Source organism: Papilio xuthus, unplaced genomic scaffold, assembly GCF_000836235.2.
Source record: "Papilio xuthus unplaced genomic scaffold, Pxut_1.1 DF827777.1, whole genome shotgun sequence".
NCBI lineage: Eukaryota > Metazoa > Arthropoda > Insecta > Lepidoptera > Papilionidae > Papilio > Papilio xuthus.
The window spans coordinates 2,773,213-2,794,242 of NW_013530872.1; the positions used below are offsets into that span (position 1 = coordinate 2,773,213).

At 31.8% G+C, this 21,030-nt stretch overlaps 1 protein-coding gene across 2 annotated transcripts; it reads right to left on the bottom strand.

The window, feature by feature from the left end:
• Nucleotides 1-9,274: 9,274 nt before the first annotated feature.
• LOC106116047 (leucine-rich repeat-containing protein C10orf11) lies at nt 9,275-20,767 on the bottom strand. Of its 2 annotated transcripts, none has more exons than XM_013309767.1 (6): nt 20,578-20,767; nt 16,095-16,180; nt 14,471-14,612; nt 13,023-13,162; nt 10,137-10,277; nt 9,275-9,631 (listed from the first exon to the last, which is right to left on the bottom strand). In XM_013309767.1, the coding sequence occupies exons 1-5, from the start codon at nt 20,674-20,676 to the stop codon at nt 10,139-10,141; spliced, it is 606 nt and encodes a 201-aa protein (XP_013165221.1). In that variant the 5' UTR covers nt 20,677-20,767; the 3' UTR covers nt 9,275-9,631; nt 10,137-10,138. The 2 variants fall into 2 exon arrangements, with proteins under 2 accessions (XP_013165221.1, XP_013165220.1); XM_013309766.1 differs by having other exon boundaries at nt 9,462-9,631; nt 10,137-10,342.
• Between the last annotated feature and the right edge of the window lie 263 nt (nt 20,768-21,030).

The window sequence follows — 21,030 nt, forward strand, 5'->3', positions numbered from 1 at the left end:
CCTCTTTTATTTTACATTCAATTGTTTCTTTTCCATGTTACTTAGTTGCTTTGGATTATCTGTAACAAATATTATAATTATGAAACTGACTAGATGTTTTAAAAAAAGGATTAATTAGAAACCAATAGGTTCGTCCAAACTATGTTTTACATATGCCAAATTTTATCGAGATCCATTGATACTGTTCTGGACATTCCTACTTACAAACATCCGTACATTCAAACAAACTTTCACATTTATAACCCTAGTAAGATAGCAAGAAGTAAGATTTACAAAATAAAAACCAACCAAGTTAGAAATTAAGATGACGTCTAGATTTTTGTGATTAAACCTCATATTTCTAAATATTAATGTGGCCATCAAGATTACAGCAAAAACCTTTCATAAAACTATATAAATATCAAAACGGGAAAGTGCGTCATGCTACCATGAATCAATCAAAGTCAAAAAAGGGTCGTAAAAGAAAAGTTAGTTTGGAAAACATCCAAAACACTCAAACTTCTAATCACATTAAATAAATGTTATAAAAGCCTATAAATATATATTTCTATAACAAATACTAAAATCAAAAATTATAAATTAAATTTACTTACATTTTAAAAATATGGATCTATGTTGTCTGATATAAATAAAATTATAATTTTTAAGCCGAGATTTAGGTCTCAGAAAAGCACGATAAGTGTGCTAACAAAAGATACGTGACATTTTATAAAATTACGAGGATAATTATATTATCTCTGTTTTGTCAAAATTATTTATAGAGATGACATGTTTTATACAGATATTTTGGTCTCAGAAAACCAGGGTTAGGTGATTTTTACAATTTACTATGCATTGGTCATTTATACCTCGGTATCTCCGGGAAGGCTCAAGGGCTTAAGTTTATTAGCACGTAATCTGGTAGAAGACATAGACTACCTACTTATTTTTTTTAAATTCTTTACGGATGGGATCGCGAACGATAGCTAGTCTTATTATATTTAATCGAATCTAAAGCTTGTTGTAACTGTTAGTTACTTAAACCTTAAGCTACAATATTTGACACGTATGTTATTTTTACTGCCAAAACCAAGTCACGTAATACAGGAATAATTAGAACGACATATTGCTTTTGAAGGCCGTAATAAAAATATAATTAAACCTTGTTTACTTATAAACACTTACTATCAGTAAATTACTAGTAATCGAGTCTCTTTTTTTCTTGGCGGCGCTATGCCGCCCTCTCGTTCCCCTAACATATTTGGGCCAGGGACTACAGTAAATCTTATCGTTTAGCGAAGGTTAATCGTGTCTCATTTAGAATAAGTGGTTGCCCATTATCATTACTATACGTCCCCATTGAGGGGTTCGGAGCGTACCCAAAATTAGGGGTGACTGGGCCCATATTCAACCACGCTGGCCCATAAGATTTGGTTGACTTTACACATATCTTTAAATTTCTTCGCAGATATGTGCAGGTTGCATCACAATGTTTTCCGTCAGCGTAAGAACGTCGGATAAATGCTTCATTTTAACTTTAACTGTGTCTGTCGTTTAACCGTTGATGCAATTTCAAAGGAATACAAAGTTTCCGCTATACGTATTAATATTATTATAAATCTTAGCTACAAACAGCTAAAACTAAATTCAAATAAAGCTAAAAGCTATCGTATCTACAATAGAAGTTACTAAAAATGTTGTATTTAATAGATAATAGGTTTTGTGTTACAATTTTCTTGCAAAGTCATGGGTTTCGTTACTTTAATACTACAAAAGGTTTGGTTTGCAATATACTAAATGCGGGGCCTTAAAATGTTGCGAATCATTGCCGCAGAGAAAATCATGGCACCCGCCGACCTCCATTGTTTTCGGACATTTGTGGACTACTTGAATAAATAAACAATGGAATTATTTATGTATACAGTATATAACTACACTTATTATGAGATGAAAAGAAGATAAAGAAACCTTTGACCTATAAATAAAATAATTATTAAGGTGAGTACGTCTTAAAAATAGTTTAACAAGCGACAATTAAATTATTCAAACTTTCGTGAGACATTATACTAAACTGATATAAAAACGGCTAAACACTCACGTATATTCGTCCAGTACCACTCATCCTGATGAAGGGCCCCTGATGGGCTCGAAACTAGTCGGTGCTGCCACCGGACGAATATACGTGATTGTTTAGTCGTTTTTATATCACTTAAGCGACAATTAATTAGAAATCGTACTTACTGTGAGTTCCTGAAACCAAGATTTCTGTATAAAACATATCGTCATCCTTGTCCTTAACTTTGACAAAACAGAGATAAAAATAAGTATTAAACACGGATTTTGATCTCAGAAACTTACGGTAAATCTTACTAATATTATAAATGCGAATGTTTAGATGGATGGATGTTTGTTTGAAGGTATCTCCGGAACAGATCAACCGGTTTTGATTAAATTTGGCACAGATGTAGAACATAATCTAGAAGAACCCGTAGGTTACTCATTAAGTTTTTTCTTTAATTCCTCGCGGACGGAGTCTCGGGTTAAAGCTAGTGACTTAGAACATAGATTTATTGACTTCATTATTAACGTAATCTTTTTTGTATTACAATTATTTTATATGTATTTATGTAAAAATAATCTCACAAGAGAAAATAATACAAAAAAAAATTATTTGCTCTTTTATTTGTTTCCTTTCCTAATTCAACATGCAAATTTGCGTCATATCACTCTTTGAGTGCTTTGCTTTATTGATATTGTTTTTGTATACATTATGATTTGTAATGGTTGTTAAGAATCATTGTGTTACTTTATTGGATAATATCGTCGTATTCAAAGGAATGGTATTCGTAAGTTCTACGGTAACGATATTGCATTCGCTATATTATATAGTAGTAATATTCTATACATATAAAAATTAATAGCTGTTTGTTAGTCTCGCTAAAACTCGAGAACGGATGAACGGATTTATCTTACAATGGTCATGAAATGTTCGTAGAGGTCTAGGGAAGGTTTAAAAGGTGAGAAAAATTCTAATAATTACCAGGAACTAGTTTAATATTATTTTATGTATATTGCGTGTATCGAAGACGGAACCACGATTTCACAAGGGGTAAATAAATACAAACGTTTAAGTTAATTTTTGTTTGAATACCAAAGTTAATTTGGGCTATTGAGAACATACTACAACTGGAAAGACCACATCTTACTAATGTGCAAATGCGAAAGTTTAGATGGATGGATGTTTGTTAGAAGGTATCTTTAAAACGGCTGAACTGTGTCGCTATAGTTTGGCATAAATGTAGAACATAATCTGGAAGAGCTCATAGCTACTAATTATGTTTTTATTCCGCTGGAGTAGCGGGCGACAGCTATTTCTAATAATATTGCCTCTCAGAGACAACGGGCAACCGTCTTATATATAAAAAAAATCGTTACCGCTTTCAAAGTTTTTTTTTTTAAATTGACGTTATGATTCTAGGCAAGTATGTAAACGTCCAGTGGCATTTCTTTGTTTATTTTTTCACTACGATAAAAAGCGTTGAGTGGAAAAGCTTGAAGGTTTACGACAGAATGCTATAAATATACAGAGTATAAAAAGTTCCGGTGTAATGTCGACTTATACTGGCGCCATAAATATTAATTACGCTATTTAGAACAAAACACAATGGCAGGAAAACAGCTTTTGTTTTTTATAAAAAAAAAACACTTTTTTACTTAAAAAAATTGATTTAGTGTTGCAATGTTTTAGTGTTTTACAAACCTTTATTTAGTTTATATAAAATCAGTAGAATATTAAAATATCTTAACTTAAACTGCTCTTATATACTAAACCAAACCCATTTGGGTCATCGTTTGGGTTGGACGTTTGGACTGGGCATTTGCCCAAACCCTTTCTAAAGGTCAACTCGGCATTTTACTGCAGTCATGAAGAAAAAAACATAATAGCCATTTGAGTAAAAAAAATAATTAGATTATGTTTGTGTGATCAAAGACGAAGGTAAACATAAATTAAAAATTTAAATGTTGGTATAACTACCAACAAACTGAGGTACCAGAAAGAAAATTATTTTCATAAAGTGACTTTTACTATCGCAACAACATTTCACCAACATATTGTCATCTCTTTCATTGTCTTTAGGAAAACTGAGACAGTAATATGTTTAACATATGTGTTTGCTATAGAAGTCTGGATTTAACAAGATTAATTAACGCTAACAACCTGGTACGTATTAATTTATCTCTCAGTCAGTAATGTAAGCTTATTTCAGTTAAGAATTAGCAAAAGCTGTGGATTAGGAGGGCTTGCGAAGATTTCTATCGTGTCACAGTTTATAAATTGTAATTTAAGAAAAGTGTAGCATGTTGTGTATAGATTTTTAATATCATCATCTCTCTGGCCTTATTCCACTCACGTGGTGTCGGCGCACATCTTACTAATGATATAAATACGAAAGCTTACATGACTTAGAAGGTATTTGCATAACGTTTCATCTCGATGCAATTTGACACAGATGTTGAACATAGTCTTGAACACATAGTCTACTAATTAATTTTCATTTATAACGAGCACGGAGTCGCGGGCTACAACTAGTAATAATGAAATAGACTTACCTTTGTATTTACTTTGCTTTCACCAAGCTGCAACTCAACTTTGTAAGGAAAAATTCTTAAATATTGTTCAAAACTATATACGTTTTTTAACTTAAACTTGTACTAAAAGTTTAATTTCTTTAAAACATTCACTGATATTATTTTTAAGGATTTTAAGATAAGTATTTTGTGTTATGTTTATGTTTTATTTACGCGGATTTAAGTATTATGTATATCGTCCTGAAAGTTCGCTGGTCTGTGACGTGCGGCGCGACGGCACAAATGAAATCGGCCTTTACATACAACAGCGCATGCTCCGTAAATCCTAACTTTAACAAATAAACTTTATCTCTAACAAATACTAATATATATGATAGAAAAATAAAAAAAGGTACATTTATAAGCAGATAACATAGCAACGTGAATACTCTATTTATTGTTATAGTTTTGTGTTGTAATAAATGATAAGATTCTCTGAACAGATCTGTAATACGGTTATACAAGCCTATGGCAAATATGTCCTTCCTTTTGCCTCATTTTTATATCAAGTTTGTGCCTTTTATGTGTAATAATAAACATTATTTTTTTCAATAGTAAATTTTGACTTTGAAGTCTTGTTTATTTTACTTTCACTGCTTTGTTCGTCCTGTTTAATTCGAACGCGACGTCGTCACGTATGTCGTTGCGTAAATATTTAAATCCTATAATTTCTTAACGATTCAAGTTTTGAAATTAATGTCATAACTTGTTTTTGCGTTGTAAATTTAATATGTCCGTAAAAATGTTTTTCGAATTGTAATTAATAATTGTACATTCTAAATGTTATAATAATTAAGGATTATATGTTTCCATTGCACTAATTCCTGTATAAAATTATGTTTTTATTCATTTTAGATTCTTTAAGAAAATAGAGACAGCGATATGTTTGTACAATGGAAACAAACTGTGTATTCTCTACGTTCGATAGTCTATATCTAAAATGTAATCAAGAGCCCTAAAGTTTAATCACTTTATTGCGAAACCGATGATAACGTTTACATTAGAAATTATTACAAGTTTGATTTAACTAAAAGTTAAACTTAACCAATAATTAGTTACTATGTTGATCTTAAATAAATATTATAGGATTAGACTTACGATAAAGTCTAAAATCTATACTATAGAATATATATTTTTACGCATAAGTAAGACAAAAAATAAATTATCAAAATAAAAAAAAAATGTTTTTAACACTTATTCATTTATTTACCTTAATATATTACATTTCATATAAAAAATTATACAAAACACATAATTTATAAATATATAACTTGTTTTATTTTTATTAATCTTATTTACATAACTACTTCACTTATATATTATACACTGAAATTACATAGCCGTATATTAAAACACCTTCACTAACCTGTACAGAAATTAATTAGGCTAATCACTTAATTAGACACACCTATTTATGTACAAATTAATCTCCTTGCTCCTTTACACTGAATTCCGTGTAGGCAATATTACATCAGCCATATTAATAACCGTGAGTCTACACTGCTTATATCTTTTTATTTATATATATATAAAAGAAAGTCGGTTAGTTACACTATTTATAACTCAAGAACGGCTTTACCGATATGTCTGAAATTCTCTGAGAAGGTAGCTTAGAGCCAGGAGACGGACGTAAGATACTATTTATAAATTTTTTGTTTTCGAATTTATGCCTTGAAGAGTTACTTTTTATTTAACTTACTAATATTATAAATGCGAATGTTTAGATCGATTTAATGTGGATGGATGGATGGGTGTGCTACACTAATTAAGTTTTTTTTTTACATCCACGCGGACGGAGTCGCGGGCGACAATTAGTAGAGTATACCTGGGTCATGCAGAAGGCTTGTGTAGAATCCCAATGCGTTCCTTTGGAGATCCAAGGACTCTGACTAGCACTAGAGGATGGCCACCGAGGGAGCTTTGGTGAGACAAGTATCACAAAATTCTGTCCTTCCAACAGAAGGTAGGGTATAATTTGAAAATTTCCCCCGATACCAAAACAAGAAGTTTCCTAATCTTGAATCTAAAATATTAACATTTTCAAAGTCTTTTATACAAGTCTTTTGACAGTGAGAACCAATGGTTAATTGTGTCCGCGGCACGAACGCACGGCTTACGGTAGCTATTATTATTTTGTAAGACCTTTGAATATTAATTCCGGGTTAATTCAATAATAACTTACTTTTAAATTAAGGCAACGAGTTTGACATTCTCAAATAAAATTGATTAACATTTACATATTATATTCTGTTTTAAGGTTTGAATAAAAGCTTACGATTTGCCTAGTCAAATTAAAAACGGGCTGCGTAAACGATTTTTCGCTGACACATCATGTTCTCTTTGAGATTAGAAGATGTAGAATATAGAAAATACGAAAGTGGATAAAAAATGGTTTTTTTTTTACCAAATGTAATACTTTATAAGTTAATAAAATAAACACTTATTAAAAAAACTACGACAAATAAATATTTAATTTTTTAAGTCACTAAATAAATTATTAAAACACCAATAGCCTAATGGTTAAGTGTACGGAAATCCGATCTCGTGGTCGAGAGTTCGAATCTCGCCTTCGAACTTAAAAACACTTTCATATTTTGAAAACAACAATGAATACATCCCCACTGAGGGCTTCTACCCCTACCCTAAGTTAGGGATGACTATGATTTAGTCATCAACGCCGTTAACGTAGCCGTTAACGCTGTAGAGGTATATTTTAAAGCAAATAACAAATTGGTACACAACGAGAATTGAACTCAGGGCCTGCAGATCACATGTCAAGTTCTTAACCCCTGAGCCATCGGCACTCTTATTAAATAATATTTCAATTAAACTACAAAATTCTCACGTTAATGGATTGTAAACAATAACGTCCGGAGTTTTTCCGGTGACTCCATTAGTTCAAGAGAAGTTTATTTGAACGAAACGAAAAGTTTTAAAAACAAAAGTTTAATTAAAACTTGAGGAAGCTTTTAGGATAGCTTAGAGTTGCAATTTCCCTAAAAACTTTGAAATAGTTTCCATGTAAAAATTACATTAAAAGGCTAGAGGTCTGTAGCACACTGATATAAAAGCGATATGTACCTCGCATAAATTCAGTTTGTTCCAACCTTGAGTTTAAAACGAATAATTACGACAATACTTGCTTTTGTATTCGCATTCGTGTGTGATTGTCATTTTTAACTCAACCAACAAGAATATAAGCAGATTTTATTTAATACAACGACGTGGTGCATTATTTCTAAGTCTCGCTAGTAACATTTCGTCTTGGTTCCAAATCGCTTTCGTTTATGTGTGCCTTTAACTTAAACAGTAGATCCAAACACATGCTCGTGTAATAAAATACTCTTTCTTCATAATTATAACTGATTAATTAACAGAGTCTATTAATTAAGGGGCCTTTTGTTAAATTTTATAAACATTGAAAATGTAAAGTCAATATCGAATTGAGCAATCATTTACTCAACCTAATAAGCGGAAGGTCGTTAAAATTTAACTTTGATAATTTCGTCAGATAAAATAATTTCACTTAATATATTTGTTATACAAATTATGTTTGATTTCATTTGTTTTGCCATCAAAGGTCCCGGAACATTTTCGCATTGAATGAAACTTTCGGAAAAGTAATTTGAACTTTTTGTGTACTACATACAATATAGTTTCCTCACAGAGACGGCTGGGAATCTTCGTTTGTAACTAAAGTAGACTCAACAATAGAGTTACTATGTTGGAAAACTTATTTTCATCTTTTATTTGTGCAAAACATAATACTACGCTAGTTTTCTTTTGTAAACTATTGTGCAAAAACAGAAACTTTGCACTTGTCTATAAACTAGAATCTGTCGGAATCTTCTCAAGAGTCTGTATAAAGGGTGACAACGAAAGCATGAATTGAAAGTAATTTCGCGCTTTATTTGACGAGTGTGCGTGCCGGAGGTCTAATTTTAGTCCTCTTTCCCTTCCCATCCTTATAAGATGGGTAAGGGAAGTGGATTCTTAGGAGGAGAGGACTGATAAGGGAGGGTAAGGGAAAATATCTTACTGTGCGTCCTCTACTCCGTCGATTTAAGATAGGCAACGCATCTGCAATTGCGAACCTCTATGTGGAGCGGTCGCCAGACTATTTGGGCGAATACAAATGGCTGCTTGTTTTGACACCTTTTAAAATGAAAAGTTTTCTATGTCTATTTGAACCAGTTTAAAAACTCGTCACTGTCCCGTCCCAGCCGGTGCGACGAATCCATGTGGAATAAAGCTGAACTTTTGCTATGGCATTTAGAAATTGCCGCGTTCAAACTAATGACTGCGTAGGATTTAACGAACTGAATATTCATTTTGCAAAGACCTACGCATCATTCATTTTCGACCCGTCGAAATTAGAGATGGTATTACGTCAAATACTGTATTTTACAAATTCTGCAAATTTCACACGAGGGCAGCACAGTAATTAGAGTAATATAATGCAGTATGAAAGCTTACATTCGTACTGTACTGTTATGACTGTGGCCGTTCCAATAATAAAAATACCGTACTATCTATTGCTTTACCTTTTTGTTCTGTCCTCGTGTAAATATAGCTTATATAACAACAGGGTGGATAGTATAAAATAAAACCAAACAAACGTATAAATAAATATGTATTTTTTACATTTATACATGTACATTTTATATAGTACATAATTAAGCATTGAAAATTAGTCCCATTCAAGTCACATTCACGATGGATCTTCAAATAACCTTGAAAAAATTTACTTTCATATTTCATTAAACATAGCTTTTAACATGTGATGAGAAATGTTAAAAATTATAACAGTTCTTGTGTAATTTCCATTCATAAGATGTATGAAAACATATAAATAAAAAATTACAAAACAATATTGATATATTAAAAAACAATATTAAAGCGCCTGTATAAAATATATTGCAACATTAAGCAGATAATCGCCGTCACAAATCGCTATTTAGAATGAATCTGTTTCCTTCAGAATGTTTGCCCGTGTATTTGTATCGACATTTTCCGTAGGCGCCTGTGAAAAAATTCTACTTTAATAACCCAATTAAACTGACTTTAAAAACAATATGACGAACATTCCGATGAATACGAATGAGGATATTTGAATATAGATTTATTTAAGCTACATGAGGTCATAACAGTAAACAAAAACTATAATTCGCGGAATAATTTTAATAGCAACCAATGTCAAAATGTGGTAACTTTATCCAAATCCTACTATATCTTACTAATATTATAAATGCGAATGTTTAGATGGATGTTTCTTTGAATGTATCTCCAAAACGACTAAACAGATATCGCTGAAATTTGGCATATATGTAAAACATAGTCTAGGAGAATATGTTCTCCCAGACTACTTATTAAGTTTTTTTGTAATTCCGCGCGGACGGAGTCACGGGCGACAGCTAGTACATAAATATAAAGTTATTAATTACAAAGATATGAAAAAGGAGGCATGCACATTATTGACAGATTTAAATTTTCAATTTACAGATTGGATTGGAATTCAGTATACGTACCTTTATGTTTGCCAAGCGATGAGAAGTCGACAGGTAATGGTCGTACTACTGTGGTCGTGTCTTGTCGAGTCTGTGTCCCGGGCGGTTCGGGTGGGCGGCGTACGCGCATGAACTCGCCACGGACGGCTGCCTCCGAACGCTCTGACGGCGATATACAGCGTGAGTCGAGGAACCGCAGCCGAGGGACCTTGTAGATCACGTAGTATCTAAGATGTACACAAATCCATCATCATCAGATCATGTACGTCTACATAAAAGGGCTAGTGCCAACCCCTTTTTTCCAGAAAGGAATGCTTTATGCATACTCCGCGCCCCGGGGGGGACGCGGTAGTTATGTGGGATTCTCCTCCATAGCGGAGGAATACCCACTATACCTCTCTGTTCCTCCAACGCATCGGGACGGGAACACGGGCACGCTTTCGCTCTCGTCCGCGGCCCCGTCTGCGCCAGCTGCCGAGGCAGCTCCCTCTCGGGCCTAGTGCCTACCCTAAGGGATAGTTCACAACCACAGTGGCGCAGTACGAATTGTTATACTACACATGTCTTTGTTCATTGTCATCACGATGTTTTGCTTCTCAGAATATTTGTCTTTTATATTAAAAAAAAATACAAAATTTTATTATTTACTATTTAACCTGAACTAAAAACAAGATGCAAATTTAATTATTTGATTTTAATTCTGCAACAATCAACGTGTGAGGAAAACTTTATAACTTTTCTCCCCACATTAAATATTCAGACTTAGATAGTTCAATGATACTGTACTTTGTTAACATCCTCAAGAATTTTACCTTATCATAAAAAAGAAAGCAGTAAAATGTGTATACTAGAGGAAGTTTGAAAGTAGCGCCAGTGATCGAGAAATTGAGGAGTAAAAGATTAGCGTGGTTTGGACATGTTATGAGGAGGGATGATGATGATATAAGCAAAAAAGTAATGAGATTGAATGTGGATGGCTACACGGGTAGGGGAAGACCAAAAAAAGTATGGAATGACTGTGTGAAAGAGGATATGCGTAAGAAGGGGGTAGACTCGGATATGACGGCTGATAGAGATGTATGGAGGAGTAGTACATACTGTGCCGACCCTCGATAGGGATAAGGGCAGGTTGATGAAAAAAGAAAGCAGTAAAAATAAAGCGAAGTAGAGATTTTTGGAGCGTCACCTTTCATTGTTATAAACCGATATTTTTGATAGTAAAAACCACTGTAACGATGGAATATCAAGTCAAAAGGAATTATTGGTTAAAGGATTCGATAAGGTTTACGTGGATGATTGCCTAACATAATGTTTATGTCAGATATGAGAAAATTCTTAAGTAGAGTACGCTAGTCACGTAATATTGGACTTTGCAAAAACCGTCTGCAATGTGTTTGTAATATATTTAGCAAACAAATAATGGTCTATACCAAAGATTCTAAATTTTTTGTCGTAGACACTATTAAAATTTTACATTTTCATGTTGAATATTAATCTTACTAATATTATAAATGCTAATGTTTGGATGTATAAATGTATGGATATATGTTTGTTAGATAGTAACTCCATAACAGTTTAACGGATCTAGGTAAAATCTTTCATAGATCTAGAACATAGTCAGGAAGAATACATACACTATTAATTAAGTATTTTTTAAGCCCGCGAATATGGAGTCGCGGGCAACAGCTAGTATGAATATAAAGAATAAATTCCGTACGTCGTGGAAACATGATAGCCTACTTATGTTGAGGTGACGGTGATAAAAGGATGCTTATTGACGTTTTACTTCCTTATTATGGAGGGGATCGAGTATTAGATTGCGCAAGGATACCTTCGAAGCGTTATCGCTACTTTTCCTTTTTATATACCACTATAAAAGTAGATATTAAAATTGATTTCACAATGTGTGTATGTCTTTAATGGTAGAGGGGATGAAGAGAATATATTTTATCTATTTATCTAGTGTTTATTTGGTAAGACAAGATGTATTCGCTACGAATCGATTCCATAAAGAACTTCATCTTCTATATAAAATTCTTGTGTCACAATTTTCGTTCCCATACTCCTCCGAAAAGACTTGACCGAATCTCGTGAAATTTTGTGAGCATATTGAGTAGGTCTGAGAATCGGCAAACATCTATTTTTCATCCCCCTAAATGTTAAGGGTAGTCCACCCCTATTTTTTTTAGACAAACACGCGGACGGAGTCGCGGGCGACAGCTAGTAAATGTATAGAATTGACGATAACTTTCGACAAGTTACGAGATTGTCGCGCTCCTTGTCTAACCTGTATATAGTCTTGCTGCTTTCGCTTAATATTTGGTGACCATTGTTCGTTTGCCAACGTATTCCGTAAAAAAATATATTGAACTTCTCTAATTTGATTTTAAAATTTATAAAGATTTAACTAGCTGTGACCTGCGACTTGTGTGATGTGTGACATGTGAAAACAAATCAGGGACAGGAATATTACATTTTTGCGAGATATGTAACCTATGCATTATTCCGAACCGTAATCTCTCGTTGTGCTAAATTTGATCTAGATTCGTTCAGCCGTTGTGGAGATAATATTTAGATAGAATCGATCTTTCTGACAAATGGGTAAATATTCTTAAAGGATCTTATAAGACATGTAACTTTTCATCGATGTTTATAATATGGGGTGGCAAAGGAGCAAGCGACCATCTGAATTCACTAAATTGGCGATGAGACATCTCCAACTGTCTCTCCAAAAAATTGTAACGTTGTCAAACTTAAACCGACTGAAGAGAGGAACGCATAGGAAGAGGGTATCCTATACGTCCCCTCTTCGGCCGTTTCTAATTTAATTTCCTATCCTTTCGGTATAAGAAAAGGGTGGGAAAGGGACTATAGAAAGGTTGTTAAGATATAAAGAATTTACTTTACCTGTATCTTTGGTAGTCGGAGTCATCTTTATCGGAGTCTGAGAGCTGGTTGGGGCAGGCTTTGTTTCTCAGTATACTCAAATAAGAGAGTTTCGGCATGTTTTCATTGATCTTTTGTATCAGCCCTTCTAAATCCGTCAGCTTCGAGTACAAAACATAAATATTTCGTCACAAAGGAAACATCGTATTTAGATTTATTGATGTTGGATTTATTTGAAGGATTTATTAACATTTCGTTGTTGAAATTGTAAGTCAAAGGGTAAGCTAAAATTTATTCCGAACGAATAATTTATCTGTTGCTAACAAGTTTTAGTTTTTTTTTTTTGTTTTTTAAAAGCTTTATTCGTTCGATTTTAAAAACATATTTTTCGTTTTGTTTGCCAAAAGAAATGAATGAAATTGTAAATAAAAAAATGTCATGATATAGTCATCTTTGTAATAACAATTAAGTGTTCATTTTACAACATTCTAGTAATGTAGGTACTATTACTAATGGAATGCAATAAGCAACGCGCATTAGCAAATTGAACTACTGGTACCTATATAGCTTCCTTTGAACAGAACGATTTTGACCACACACAATTACTTGCTAATGGAATACATTCCTTTGTTAATACTGTTATATGACTTTAAGTATTTCACATATATATATACGTTGTAAGAATATTTTGTTAAGTTGACAGTACTAAAAGAAATTTAAAAAAATATTGCTGTTATGAATTTGATATAAAAACACGGCTAAACACTCACGTATATTCGTCCGGTGGCGGCACCGACTAGTTTCAAGCCCATCGGGGGCCCTTCATCAGGATGAGTGGTACTGGTATTATTTCGCGGACGCGGTCCTTCGCTCACTCGCGTCCGCGAAATAATACCAGTACCACTCATCCTGATGAAGGGCCCACGATGGGCTTGAAACTAGTCGGTGCCGCCACCGGACGAATATACGTGAGTGTTTAGCCGTGTTTAAATATCAGTTTAGTATAATGTCTCACGAAAGTTTGAATAATTTAATAGCAAACTGTTATGAATTTTTATCAGTAATTTAATTATTGCATTTATTCGACCACAAACACTTCACAGCACACGGTAATGTTGGTAGTAATGTTAGAGAATGTTGGCACTTCTGTGCTGAAAGATTATTTTACCATTTGGCATTTAAAAAAAACAAAACCTGACTAGTTGGATGAATAAGAATCGATTCACATCTCGGTAACAAAAATCGATTCTCTTAGGCTCCAGGCAGTCACAATTGAACTTACATACATAGAAACTCTGGCACCCAGAAACATGTTTACTTACGCGTGATAAAAATTATGATTTTTAATAGTGAATCATGATTTCACCAGATGTAAAATTCGTCGGATGCTTAAGTACAAGCCCACAATAAAAAATCTTAGGTATAACGCTAACAAAGAGCTTACTTTACTTTATTATAGAAATACATACCTTATTGTTATTTAAAGAAAGTGTCCTCAAGTTAGGCATGAAAGGAAACCTTATATTGTCCTCTAGTTTATTATTGTCCAGTATCAATTCCTGTAGTCTTGTGAAGTTATCTAATCCTTTAAGTGTTTCTATATTGTTATAGCTGCAAACAAATACTGTATTTTATCAAATAATATTTACCTAAGATAATAAATTGCTAGAATAGTACATGGGTTGGAAACTTTTATTCTGCAGAACGAAGGTTCGAAATCGAACAATATGTGTTCCATTCTAAACTTTTATAGCTCTATGTTGGATAATCTTAATTTACTGTTTCCTTCTCCCTTTCCCCACTTTTTTATTGACACTATAGATTATCGTCTTTCAAACCGATCTACTGTAATCAGTCGTCTCTCTCCTATTTAAATAAGAACCATCATTTTAACCCTTAGTAGCCTGATTTACATACGAAAGTGATTTATTTTTAATATTACTGTGTTTGCTTGATAAAATAAAACAATAATGATTTTTTTTTTAATTTTGTTGAAAAGAATATAATACAACAGTAAAATAGGTACAGCCAACCTATAAAAAAAACTAATAGTAATGTGAACATTCGGTTTGAAAGGTTGGTATCAAAATTGAAACTCTAGGCTAATAAGGGTTGATTATGATATTTAAATAGAAAATCTATATCAGATATTCCGAGAAAATTTTGAATATGATAGTTGACATAATTCATAAGAAAACTTTCTCCACAAACCTGTAATGTGAATGAATTTAAATTAATTCCAATGAATTATATTCCAAAACAATGAGAGACGTAACTAATCGCTAAGTTTCAATGGAAATCAACTATGCAAACGTTGATGCGTACAAAGCTTCTTACCATTTCTAAGTAACAAACAAGCCGTCAGTTCCACCGGTGTTAAATTCAATGAATGAATAAATCATAGCACGAGACATTGTTATACAAAACAATTCCCTTTAACAGCTGGATACAACTTTTGAATATGTGTATTTTAAATAGAGAGAATTTTAGATGAAATTTTAAACAAAACTTGAAGAGTATAGAAATTTTCCTGTTAAAAATATACGTTAAATTATGCTAACCTTGAGTTTTCACTGCCAATACATGTATTAAAACATATTTTTTTGTTTCTCTTCAAAAATTATAATTCAACAGTCGTTAATTTAAAAATCAATAGACTGACTATACTCTTATCACTTACTATCCTAACATACATAATGAAAAAAAATAAGCAAAGAAATATAGCTTAATAAAAAGAAAAGATTGAAAACACTTGACATAATAAATATGTTTGTTTTTATAAAAATGTTCAAAGCATTTTTTCTTATGAATTACTTTATAAAACCTGGACATGGTTCTTTGAACTTTTAAATGAAAAAGTTAAAGTGGAATCGTCTAAAATTCATGAGTGTCTTACTACGATCCCAAAAAAACTTAAAAAAACATTTATATAATTTATTATGCCATTACAAACCAAAAAAAGAACTATTCTAAACTGAAAACAAAGGCTTTGCTCATCTATAAGTTTTTTTAGTAATATTACAGTAATCTACTTGTATTTAAATGATAATGAAAATAATATAAGCTTGTACTAAGTCGATTTGTACAACATACCTTAAATCCAGATAATGAACTTTAGTGCCGTACATTTTCCATAACGCCGAAGGAATTCTCTGACAATCTTGTCCACAATAACTTAACTGAAACAAAAAACTATTCAATAAAGCTTACCAAAATATTGACCCAATTAAATCAGATCATTTATCTTAATAATTCCAGCAAAAGTATTGACGACATTTTCTTGATCTACGCACAATTTTAATTGAAATATTTAAGGCAAGACGACAGGAGAAATTCAATTTCGATGCAAAGTATCGAAGTCTTTCAATTGAAGCGACAATTAACGCCTGTAACACATAGATGCGTAAGCGAACCGAAACCAAAACGAACATATCGTAGCATACAGAGACACCGAAAATAAACGAAACCTGATATTATTACATTCGGTGGTACGTAGTGAGCGTTGCTGAGGCTAGGGCAAAAAACTAGAGTTTTAAGAACAAAAATACTGTCAGTTTTATATCGCTCTATTTCGTTTTAAGTTCGCTTTGTGATTGTGTACAATAAGCATAAGACGGAGTTCACGAAAAGACGTTGTCAAATTAGGAAAGTCTTATTCCCAGTAGCTCGAGGCAGTTCTATTAATTAAACACAAAGTATTCTCTTGAGATTGGCAACATTGACTATTAATTATCGCTTATTTCGAGCTTTATAGATTTAAATTAAAAACTCCTTTTGCATTTATTTTGCTTCATAAAACGTTACGGTCACAACTTTAAAAAAAAGAACATCCTCAGTTTTTTGAATTTATTATCTGTTATAAATTTATTATTATAGCAGTCGCACGCGACATCGTCCACACGTAATAAACGAAAAAAAATATTAGTAGCTTATGTGTTCTTGCAGACTATGTTCTACATCTATGCCAAGCAGTCTTATCCATCCAGCCGTCAACCCATCCATCCATTTATCCGTCCACACATCAAAACACTCGCATTTATAATATTACTAAGATGTGTATGCTAACAACTTCAAAAAGCGCAGACAACTGTGGCCACTTCAAGGCAAACGAGTCTAGATGAAGTAAAGTGATTTATTTTATAGGTAGCTAATAGATAAGTAATCACGTAACCGCAACCATTAGAACCCAACACAGAATACGCAATTCATCTAATATTTGTCAACAAAATTCTAAATTTAGTAACAAAAGCGATGTCTTCCTTTAAAGGTATACCTAAGTTAGCTCGCGCGGGACGCACCGCGTGCACGGCCTTATGGATTTTATTTTGGTTTGTATTTTACATAGCTCTGCGTCCATTATCCCGTGCCGCCCGCATCGAAAGACGGCATTTGCGGATTATGTTTGCGGTGCGTCCAGAGCAGGCCGAAGTTACACTAAAATCTACATATCAAATAAAACATTTGTTGTTAAAGAACGTACCATATTGACAACATTACGGTAACCATTGCAAAACAGAAAGTGATTTGTCTTACTGACCTTCGAATCATTCACACAGCCAATGAGTTAAAATTATCGAAGATTATTCACATGTATTATATTTGCATATCTTTATTTCCTGATTCAACTGGAAAATCTTGTCGGTATATCTTAACCCGGTTTTATTATGACACAGTTATTTTTGTCTAATATTTACATAAACAGTAATAGAGAGTGGGATACAAGAATTTCTGACACAAAATAACTTTACAATATGGAAACAAAATACTTTGGGTGCATAACAGCCTTCAATAACAATCTTACTTTTTACTAATATTGTTAATGCGAATGGATGGATGAAAGTTTGTTAGATGGTATCTTTAGAATGGAAATTTGGCATAGATATAGAACACATAAGCTACTTATTAAGTTTTTTTTAATTCCGCACGTAGTCGCGGAAAATTATTATTACTTAATTAATTAATTGCAAAAATGACGTTATGATTGACATTAAATTTTATACAAAAACAGATGTAACCCATATTTTCTATGAGTATTTTAGCAATCCATACCACAGATATAAAATGTTAGGAAGTTAGTAATTCTAGTATATATAAATAAAGTACGATAAAATAACATTGTAATACAAATTTAACCTTAATGCAGATCAGCTTATCAGGGAAGAATACGTATCTTAACATATATATATATATATATATATATATGCACATTTGCAATTGTACTGCATCCAATTAATTATACAACAATTTAAATTAAATGATTCAAGACAGAAACAAAGACAATGATAGTGGGGAAACACCGTTTAAACTAAGTTAAAGATATCTACAATCGCTTAAATACGAATACAGAAATTATTATTCAAAAGTAAATAGATTAATTTCCTACTGATACGTAAAAATTGTTACATTTCGGTTTATTGTATGTAGCGTTATAATTAATTAAACATTACGATTACGATATTATAAGTACGTTCTGATTTTTACAAAAATATAATTAAAATCATAAATTATTTTCATATTTCGTTGTCATTTAATTAGATAAATATGTAATTATATAATACTAATAAATTAAAAAGTAAATACGATTATAAAACTTCATTAAAGCAACACGCAATCTTACTTTGTAAACAATTAGGTTTTTTTAATTATTCAGTATCAATCATTTTCTAAACTTTAGTCAAGTCATATTCATATGCTGTACTACATAAAAATAAAAGATAAAATATGAATAGCACAAAAAAAACAAGATGAACTCTATGTTGATCTTTGCAAACATAAACTTGCCAAAATTCTTTATTCGTGTATTCTATGACCTAATTTCTTTAGTAACGCTGTATGACACAATATACCACCTACATTTAAAATAGGTTCTGATCGTAAACCCTTTCATAGTAATTATAATACAATTTTAGAATACATTTCCATTGAAAAATATTTTTACTCTGTAGTGCTATGAATTTTAATATTGATACTAGGAACCTTCGTAAACATTATAAAGGATCAAATTAACCTTGGCCCATTTCTATGAAATAAGGTTTTTAGTAAACTTTTCAGGAAGGATTTTAATACAGTAATGCTTATTTTCCATTAAGGATAACATTTAGAAGACATTTATCTTTAAGAACATTTTTCTGACAATTTTTAAACGTGAAACATCCTAAAATTACACAATAATAATTCATCAGCGCGGGACTAAAAAAAATTATTAGTAGCATATGTGTTCTTCCAGGCTATATTCTATATGTATGCCAAATTACATCGAGATCGGTTTAGCTGTACTGGAGGTACCTTCAAAGAAATAAACAATCATCCATCCATCTAAACATTCCCATTTATAATATTAATAATATTGTTATTTTTATCTATAAAGGTTTCTCACATATCCTAGTTCAAGTATATATGTGTGTTGTATGTATTTTATGTTCTATTTCTTCTGTCACCCACATCTTTACATTAAAAAACTTAATTAGTTGCCTATACACTATTCCAGACTGTAATCTAACCATATTCCAAATTCCATCCAGATCTAATCAGCCACTCTGGAGATACATGATACAATCATCCATCCATCAAAACATTCTTATTTTTTTTTTATATCAGAAGGTTGGCAAACGAGCGAGCAGCCACCTGAAATCGCTGAAATAGCGAAGTGACCGTTGCCCATAGAAACAATTGCATATGCATTGCCTACCTTTAATCGACGGAGGATAGGATCCACAGAAAGAAAATATTTTCCTTTTTATGCTTATATTAATATTGTTCTTAAATATAATATTAGTAAGATTATGCTGTTCAAAGAGGAATGTAAATTGTGTACAAGAGTGATAAGGTGTATGTACATAAGTAGGCTTATACAGGATGATAAATGAATTGTAATGTTACCTTAAGACATTTTTCTAAGTTATTATCCACTTCTATAACACTAAGATTAGATACTTGTTTAGCTGATTTACATATTGTCACTAGTGTCAAATTGTAATAATAATTTGTAGTCTTATTCACTTTATTAGGAACTTTTTCATTAATTTGTTTCCTAACACCACCATACTTCATCACAACTATGATCCATTTAATAAAAGAGAACAATGAAAAATATAATTCAAGAATGGAACATAGAACTATGCTTATGTTAAAACATATAAGCAAATCTTTCAACATTTTTGGAACACAGTTTTGTTAATTCAATTACATTTTGTGTGTGTGTGGGCCATCACACTACTAAATTGATATAGTCTTTATTAAATTACAAGAGGCATAATTAGATAAACTATCATGCTAGTCAAGCAAAAGTTTAGTGTTTAGACCACTTCTATTTATAATTAGAATTACCTAACTTTACTAAATTAGTAACTGTAATTGATTACTGTACAATAAAAATATGTTTTTAAGTTTTAAAAGTTGTAGTAATTAATAAAATAGTAAGGGGTGAGTAAATATTAAAATATAAAACAAAACTTCGAAATATAAAGCAAAAGAATGCCTAATACCAATTTATTAAACTGAATTAAATGAGTTTTCTTGACGTAATATTATTTATAGTAATAAATATATATTTTTAGTATTTATAATTTATACTTACGCGATTATTTTGAAATGATAACGCAAAATTATTTATATGTACTTCTTCCATTTTAACACGAAAACAAGATAAAAAATAACAAACACACAACTCATACATTCATAAGTTTAAATAAGTTTCTCTGTTACACGTTCGTAGAAGTAAAAAACTTTGTATTGTTTTGAAATTAATTTTGAAGTGTTTGATTTCATTCGACAACATATACTGTGACAGCTAAGATTATATGTGTCAACATGGTGTCACTAACTTTTTGACATTAAATACAATGTTGCTATCTTATGAAATGATGATAAACCGGTTTTATGTTACAAAGGGAATGAAGGGAATAGTATTTAGAATATCTCGTTTCAACTTTATAACAACCAAAAACATTAATTACCGAGAATTTTAACTGTCGTAAAACATGTAGAGGAACAATTTTTTTTTAAAGAGCAATAGGTACCATTTTTCCAA